The following is a 9,103-nucleotide window of genomic DNA, read 5'->3' on the forward strand; positions in this document are numbered from 1 at the left end:
TAGGAAAATCATAGTTTTAATGTACAATTAAGGACATTTGATTATCTTTTAGCGTAAGGAAAAGGATTTGATAAGACTAATATGGTTCAAAAAATATAACTATAGATTATGTATGTTGTAGCTAGGATATTTCATTTGAATCATTGTGAAATACATTACATAGCTTTTTGTATTTTAATATGTTATTAATTGAGTCCAAGTTGGGAAGATATCAAAGGAAGAGAGAAAATATCAGAGAGCAGATAAATTAATATACCTGACATAAAATGCACAATATTTTGACATAAATAATAAGTATTTATGCATAGAAAATACCAAGTATATAAAATAAATATAACAGTAAAGAGTTATAATATCAATATTTAAGAATAAGTACGTAACAACGAAAAGCAGATAATGTATTTTTAATTACAAATTATAACTTGTTTAGTTTTCCATTGTTTTCATTTTTTTTTTTTTAAATAAATATAATAGAATTTAAATAAAAAGTGTATACGTTTGGAAGATTTGTTTATAATCTAGCATTTGTGCCTACATGATTGACGTTTCAATTATCCTACATATTATATAATAATCTATATATATATATAATATTCTTATATTAAAGTCTCCTAGATATATTTTACAGATACATTTTCTGTGTAGTTAATTTTACGTGTATCTAATACATAAAAAAGTATTAATTCCATTGGCATAGAAAATGTACTTTGATTAAAGGCATTCGATAGGTATCTCTCTCAATATCAAAATAATTGAACTAAAATTGAATAAAATCTAGATACTCAAGGAACGACGATTACTTTTATTTTTTTGTTTGCATCGATTATTGATTTTATTTTGTACTGATTCTGATTACTTGACTGTTTCTTTTCTACTCTGTTTATCTTTGCCATACATGGAATCCAAAAATAAACCCATAAATACTATAAATGTACTTATCCATTGTCTAGGTAAAAGACTATTACCGAAAATTAATATAGAACCTAAGACAGTGAAAAATTTTCTAGTAGTTGTTATTATTGAACATGGCAATGGACCGAATTCAGCAACTGTTAAAAATATGAAATATTGTCCGAATGCACCGGCCAAAGAAAATGTTGAAATATGCCAAATGGTAGAAGGATAACGTTGTAAGAATTTAATAAACTCAAACAATTCACCAGAGATAAGAATTACTATGCCACTAAATACAACAGACCATTGATTCATATTGAGCATCATATGTCCAGATTTAGATTTGTGTTCGGCTCTCATGCGTTCTTGTACTGCACTTGTTAATCCATCCATTGTTAATGATAACAAAAGTAATAGCTCTCCAAACCACGTTTGTCCTTCCACTTGTTTACTCGACATACTTCCATCCTTATACATAAATAAAGCGACTCCAATCACGATTAAAAATATAAAGGCATATTTTCTTATCGGATATACCTAGAATGAAAGAATTTATTGTTTAAATTACTCTGAATGATTGTCTTAAAAAACAAAATTATATTCAAATAAAAAAATTATCTAATTCACCTTGTTACCCAGTAATACACCGAGTACCATAACAGGTATAGGTTTTCCAGCTTTCCCTATTACTTGAGTTGGGTAGTTTACAAACTGTAAAGCCATATTACTACAGACCATACCAAGTAGATATGTTAGAGAGGAAATAGCATAATATAATGTAGGTGTTGTATCTTCACCCTGTTTCATAACTGTTAATAATGTCATCTTGGCAAATGTATAATTAACCAAACATTGTGTGAAAACGAGGGCAAACATATACGTAAATTTTTCTTTGTTTTTCTCATCACCATATTGACTTCTCGTTATCTTTTCTTGTAACATGCCAAAATAAAAGTAACATATAAATATACCGGCGGCACAAATAAATAATTTGGAATGTTTACTGTTCGACATCTCGCACGATTAATAATCATCTATTGTCACAGAATATATTTATATAATTAACTGTTTATTATTGAATAAATTTCGAATAGTAAAATACTATTAATTATCCATGCCAATGGAAAAACTTTTCTCGAGCAAAATTTAATTTTTTTTATCATGACACGTAAATATACGTGGCATTTAGTGATAGGTTATACTCCATTCATATTATCACTGAATGTCATTTACTAAGTATGTATTGGTGTGTCGATAAAAAGACCGACAGCGCGCTCTACATTCAAATCTTACTACTAACAAGATTTTATCGATTTATATCGATTTAGTTTATCGAAAATTATTATCGATAATAATAATGCAAACCTCAAATTTCGTCATCACGTGCATACATTTTGCTTAACAAGAATATGCAAATATAATTAAATTTAATAATTTCAATATTTAATAGTAACTTTTCATTTGTATTCAAAGCAAGTAAATATTTCAAAAACTAATATATTAAATGTGAATGTGTCATTAAATCATTTTAAGTGACAGTTGACATAAATACTTTCTTGACACAGATGTTCGAATTAAATTATCTTTAAAAGCAAATATGTATGCAACTATTCTTATTCTTGATGATTTTCAAAGTTAAATCAGAATCTGTTCATCTATGATATTGAATATGTGGAATTTTTGGCATGCCCAGTTATGGGTCATATTATTTTTATTATTTATAATTGGTTATTCTACCGAAGAAAATAATCATTGTGGAAGTCATATAAACAGACAGTCACATTATACTAAAAATGGTGAAGAACAATGTTCGATGAATGATATTCAAAAAATAAAGAAAAGGAACAATCAAGAAAAAGCAAATATTGAAAATATGGCTAAAATAACAGGTGGTACATTTTCAATAGGAACAAATAGTCCAATTTTTGTAGCCGATGGCGAAGGACCACGAAGAGAAGTTGTCTTGGATAGTTTCTACATAGATCAATTTGAAGTAAGCAATAAGGATTTCTCAGAGTTTGTCAAATTAACCGGATATAAAACAGAAGCAGAACAATTTGGAGATTCCTTCGTGTTCGAAGGTCTTATAGAAGAAGATGTTAAGAAAGAAATAAAACAAGCGGTTGCACAAGCACCATGGTGGTTACATGTTAAGGGAGCTACGTGGCAACATCCTGAAGGTCCTCAATCAACTATAAAACGTAAGTTTATTTAGCTGTAAATGATATGATTGAAATAAATTGTAGTTACTTTTTTTATATCATTTATGATTAAAATATTTTAATTACTATTATTCAGACAGGATGGATCATCCAGTTACACATGTTTCTTGGAATGATGCATTCGCATATTGCAATTGGTTAGATAAAAGATTACCAACAGAAGCAGAATGGGAAGTTGCATGTAGAGGAGGATTATCAGACAAATTATTTCCATGGGGAAATAAATTAACTCCCAAAGAACAGTTCAGGTATTAAACTACATTTATACAAAAATAATATATATATATATATATATATAATACAAGGAAGTATATTTAATATTTATCTTTTTTTTCTAGAGCAAATATTTGGCAAGGAGAATTTCCATACAATAATACGAAAGAGGATGGATTCGTTGGTACTGCTCCTGTTACAGAATTTCTACCAAATTCATATGGATTACACAATATGGTTGGTAATGTTTGGGAATGGACATCAGACTGGTGGTTCACAAAGCATTCCAGTGATCGACAAACAAATCCTGTAAGTAATAATTTCAATCAAATAAACTTAAACTCTATTGAACTTATTTTTTAAATATACTTTTTTCTAATGGTAAATATTTTAGAAAGGACCACCGAGTGGTTCAGACAAAGTAAAGAAAGGTGGATCGTACTTATGTCATAAAAGCTATTGTTATCGATACAGATGTGCTGCACGTAGTCAAAATACACCTGACACATCTGCTGGAAATCTTGGTTTTCGATGTGCAATGTCAGCATAGCATGTATGTATAAAGGTCTTTCAAAAATGAATATATTTTTTTATTAAACTTTTCATAATGTTTATTATTTTCTTGAAAATGAAATATTTATTTTTTATTAATAATAATATATTAATATATATAAGTATTTGTTTATCAAATTTACACCCAAATTATATTTCATTAAGCCTATACATTCCTGAAATAAAAAACACTTGTTTAATAATCTTTATAAACAAAAACTAGAATAAGATAAATTGTAAATATTAGAATTTTCTTTATCGATGGTTTTTAAGTAGATGCTGATTCGCAGTCGGTAATCGTTATTCAAAAAAATTCTGTTAGATGGCAGCACCTTAACGAAAATTTATTTTATTATATTACGGAAGGGCTCGTTTATATATATATATATGTATGCAAGGTGTATTGGAAATAATATTTCATAGAGCGGGAACAGGTTCAATAGTTCAAAATAAGAATATTTATTTATACCCGGAAACACGTCATATGAGTAATAAAAGTTAACAAGGTTGCATTTTAGTATGTATGCGTTATTTTAGTCCTATGTTCCTAAAACACTATATGATATAAATGTATTTAAATATAATTAATAAATATTATTAATTATTAAATATTTATATAAATTATTTAAAAGCAGTCAATGTAAAAAAAATGATCAATAAATAGTTTAAATAATAAATTAACCATTTCAAAATTCTATAATAATTGATAATAACATAATAATTATTTGAAATGTATAAATAATAGAGTAGTATTTGTAATACCTTGATAATGAAAATTCGCGTTTAAGATGTTTAGAGATTTTTCTTAAGGATAAAACTCCTTGGAGGAAAATCATTGCACAAGGGATGCTCCCCTTTTCGCGTCGAAGCAATCTTCTCTTTGAAAGTCGAGGCATATATCGAAACCTTTAAGAAGGAACCACAGGACCCTTAAAAAGCGCTAGTCCCTTTGACGTTGGATTTTACGCAACGGTAAATTATGTAAAGATGCTCCTTGTTTAACTCGGAATTGAGTTCCTTCCTTCCTCCAGAAGTATACGTTTCCTTGATAGGGTTGCTTGAAAACAAATATTCATTCATGGATAATATAATTAAGATATTCCATATATAATTGGAAAAAATAGTTAATATATTAAAAAATAATTTTGTTAAAATCATTTAACATTTCTTTAATCGTTCAGATAATTATAATATTATTTCGTGTGATTAATTTCAATCAATTAATTTTATATATTCTGTATTATATAATAATATAATAACATATTAAATATTTACTAATAATAATATAATAAAATGTTAAATAAAATAATAAAATATTAAATACTTTACTATCTTATAATATATAAAATACAAAATAAATTATTAAGAAAATTTCTAGATGATTTAATAATAAAACAAATATTTATATAAGCGTATAGAAAATTTCTACACGTTGTTAACACGAAGAGGTGTATCTTTAAAATTATATAATAATATTTTTAGAAAATGTTATTTTTGTACTCTCGATTGATAATCTCTTGGTATAATTATTTGATAGTTACGTTATATATATATATATATATATATATATATATATATATATATATATATATATAATGTCTATCACGGTGACCGTCAGCGTAGTTATTGATTTTTGGGAAGAGGGAGAATGAGAGGCAACAAGCGAGGAAAAGTAAGGGGATAAAGGTAGCCCAATAGCTTCTCCTGACCATCGTAGCTTTATTTTCTACTCCGCGTTAGAAACTTTTTCCCCTGATATCATCTCTTCTTCATCCTTTCAACGACTTTACATGTGTCTTCTTGAAAAATATTATAACATGTCTCATTACTATTTTATTTTTCAATTAAAGAAAAACAAAAGTCCTCGATCACATTATTTGTACAAATGAATACGTTAAAATCTCAATATTTGTATGAAATCAAAATTTTGCAGATATTTCATTCGATTGAGAAAATATAAATGATATTTATATAATACATATCAGTTCAGGAAAATGAAGTAGGCTCCATTCAATTTTGAAAACAAGATCTCGAATAATCCTTAGGTTTTATACGTGACCAGAAAGTTTGATTTTCTTTTCTTTTGGACGTCATTCAAACGGTCGTATTTCGTAAATCGTGGAAGAAGAAAGAGGTCGAATGAAAAATTTCCAAGGATTTTCTTCAATCTGATCCCTACTCTATCGTGAAAAGTACTTTGAACAGTTAACTGTATCAAGATTTATTGAGAGAGAGAGAGAGAGAGAGAAAGAGAGAGAAAGAAACACACATTTTATTTCATGACATTATTATAAATCTTAACATTTATGTTTGTCAAATTTTTGTAACTTACAAAAAAGGTGTGTGAGCCAAGTTGACGGGATATCAATTTTCATTAAAATTTTATACAGTTGATGGGATTCAGTAATAAGACCCAATACTTAATCGTTACATTGTAAACAAATTTTGTACGATTTAATTTAAGAAAAAGAAATTGTGTAGAAAAAATATACAGGAAGAAGAGTAAGGGTTTTGAGATTTAACACGAGAATGATTAAAAAAAAAGAAAGGAAGAAGGGAAGGGAAAAAAATATCATGTGTGAAGATCACACGTGTTAGAAGTGAAACCTTCACAAAACTAAGTTTCGAGAGAATGAGACGAATGCACAGTATCAAGAGTAAGATAATTGTAGGGTTTATTTATTATAATATTATTACCATATATAACAAAGGGCACGGGCATGATCTCGATGGGCCTAAAATTCATTCGTGTATCCAAAATAATACCCAAGTACCTAACGCTGGATTTTATGTTTATACTAACAGCCCTAAGGCAAATCTTAGGGGGTGGGACCCCTATCCCTCTGGTTATCCTCTGGTTTGCGGAAGGCAGAGGTAGGGAAGGCCATGACCTCCGTCTTCTTCTCCTTCTCAAGACCCAGTCCCTCTATCGCATTCACAAGGACCCCGAAGTCCCACTCTGCCTTACTAATAGTCTTCGCCAGGTCCCACCCCGACGACAGGAGGGCCGTTTTGTCCGCATAGCAAACAACACGGGAACCCCCTGGCAACGAAGCACGAAGGATACTGTCGTAGGCCACATTCCATAATGTGGAGCCAAGGACCGATTCCTGCGGGACTTCCGTTTTGCCACCGCTCGCCTCAATGTTAAGTCGCGCTGTGTTTCATTCTTTTCAAATCACTCCCATTCTAAAGAAGTTTTCACTTCAAAAAAAGAGAAAGATGTAAAGAGATTATTCGATTCGACAATTTACATCGGGTAGAGTTTCATTTCAATAAAATAATATCCAATATCATTGGCTGGGTAGTTCAATTAATCGCGAGTCTCTCCTATTTCATATTTATTTCCAATTGAATTACGGCCATATTCCCTAAAATAGTTAATACCAACGAAATTGTAAAACATAGCTCGATATAAACGTTTATACTCCTCTTGTATTTAATTTCATTTAAATTTAAGTTGATAATCAAATGGTACCACCCGTATTACAGGTCGAGGGTTGCACGGAGGAGGACACACGTCGCCCAATGCTTTTTGTTTTGGGAATCGGATTTCCTTGTTTATCAATGCGTTTGCCAAAAAAGGGATTTTCGATGAATTCCCTCTCTCTCTCTCTCTCTCTTCCTCTCTACAGTCCCTCTCGATATTATTAATATTCCATTCGAATATCAACCGATATCTACCTGTGTTTCGTATTTCGATGGTACCACCTTCCATGCCACCTTTCAAAATTATCGAAGGAAATCTTTTTTTTAATTAAATTATATAATATATTATGTGTTAATCTATAAATTATATATTATAATAATAATTTATTTAAATTATACAAAAATAAAAAAAAATAAATGGGTTGACAGTTGATGGAGACGTTATAGTATATCTAATGATAAAAACACGAAAATCATGCTTTTAGAATCGTTCCGATAAGAAAAACGATTTGAGAACCTTCGCTTTAAAGTCCCACTTATCGAGCGCCTAGTTGGTATGATAATGTAATAAAATAAATGGAGGCTACTGCTTCCGAGCGATATAGTCTCCCACCTTTTCCTTTTACTCTCTCTCTTTCTCTCTCTTTCTCTCTCTTTCTCTTTCTCTCTGTAGCATTTTCTTTCTTCATCGTTCACGTTCTCTTCTACTTATACTCCTATACACTCCTCCCTTTTTTGTCCCGACCATCGAAGTTGGCCTCAGTGAGAGTTAGCTCCGTCTCTTTTATTTCTCTTTACCTAACTTCCTCCTCCTCGCCTCTTAATCTATCTCTTTCTAGCTCGTTCCTCAAAGCAGTAGCAGCAGCAGCAAGAGGGTGAGAGAGGGTAGGGGGAAATCGTTCGTAAAGGTAGAGGTAGGGATGAAGATCGAAAAGGTAGAAAGGGAATAGTTGAGGGGCAAGGGGGTTTACCTCGAAAGCGAAATACAACAAGTCCTACCGCCATTGCTGGATCACCGGTGGTTCGGTGGAAGTTTTGTCGCTTGTCGCGAGTAAAGAAGAGTAAGGGAGGGAGGAAGGAAGGAAGGGTGAGAGGGAGGAAAAGCAGCAATAGCAGCAGTAGTAGTAGTAGCAGTCCCTTTCCTCCCCCTTTCGTGCAGCAACGAGCATTATCCCCACTTTCATTCGAGAGGGCAACCGCCGCCAACGACGCCGTCTCGTAGTTTTAAAAGGAGCGAGAAAGACAGCGATAGGTCGAAAACTCCGCCCATGCAGCAGCACCACCAGAAAGCTCCTCTCGAGTCAATACTAGCAGCAACGTGCGCCCTTCCGTCCCAGTTTACCCTCGGAAAACCCCTTTCACATCTTACACCGGCTACCTCTAACATCCTCCCCCGTTTTCATCTCATTCCAAATTCGTTCCTCGTTGCGTCGGTTATCGGCATGTTCAATGTAGTAGTAGTTGAACGGTCAAACGCGGAAGCGAAGGTACGTTACCACCCCCTCCCTCCCTTTTTTTTCTTCCTTAGGGAAAATTACGAAATTAATTTTTTTTTCTAATTGAAATGAAAAATATTACATAATAAGGTAATACTTATATTATTAAAAACAATCGATATTTATAATTATTATTAATTTTGTATTTTTATTTGAGAACAAAATGATTATTCTTTCTGCAATGAAATTTATATTTATCAATTTGAATGTTGAATAATTTGAAAAAATAGGTTTCAAACGTAAAAGAATTTGAATGCTTTGTTGTTATTACATGGAAATATAAATTATTTCAATTTT

At 31.0% G+C, this 9,103-nt stretch overlaps 2 protein-coding genes across 4 annotated transcripts in view; one reads left to right on the forward strand and one right to left on the reverse strand.

Moving 5' to 3' along the window:
- Positions 1 to 106: 106 nt before the first annotated feature.
- On the reverse strand, positions 107 to 2,126 carry meigo (Solute carrier family 35 member B1 homolog meigo). Its single transcript, XM_015325948.2, has 2 exons — positions 1,522 to 2,126; positions 107 to 1,431 (listed from the first exon to the last, which is right to left on the reverse strand). Exons 1-2 carry the CDS (start codon positions 1,906 to 1,908, stop codon positions 853 to 855), a joined length of 966 nt encoding a protein of 321 aa, XP_015181434.1. The 5' UTR covers positions 1,909 to 2,126; the 3' UTR covers positions 107 to 852.
- A 139-nt stretch (positions 2,127 to 2,265) lies between these two features.
- Positions 2,266 to 9,103, forward strand: part of LOC107069032 (formylglycine-generating enzyme) — a 29,036-nt gene continuing 22,198 nt past the window's right edge. The window contains exons 1-5 of one of the 3 annotated variants that reach the window (XM_089169784.1): positions 2,266 to 3,095; positions 3,193 to 3,364; positions 3,455 to 3,638; positions 3,724 to 3,882; positions 4,158 to 5,108. In XM_089169784.1, coding sequence (XP_089025910.1) covers positions 2,552 to 3,095; positions 3,193 to 3,364; positions 3,455 to 3,638; positions 3,724 to 3,879 — 1,056 coding nt within the window. In that variant the 5' untranslated portion in view covers positions 2,266 to 2,551 and the 3' untranslated portion in view covers positions 3,880 to 3,882; positions 4,158 to 5,108. Of the gene's footprint in view, positions 3,096 to 3,192; positions 3,365 to 3,454; positions 3,639 to 3,723; positions 5,109 to 9,103 lie in introns of those variants that run through there. The other 2 variants (XM_089169785.1, XM_015325947.2) reach the window with 2 other exon arrangements.

The sequence above is a fragment of the Polistes dominula genome, unplaced genomic scaffold, assembly GCF_049000335.1.
Source record: "Polistes dominula isolate Pdom_NZ unplaced genomic scaffold, Pdom_raw_medaka contig_49, whole genome shotgun sequence".
Lineage (NCBI taxonomy): Eukaryota > Metazoa > Arthropoda > Insecta > Hymenoptera > Vespidae > Polistes > Polistes dominula.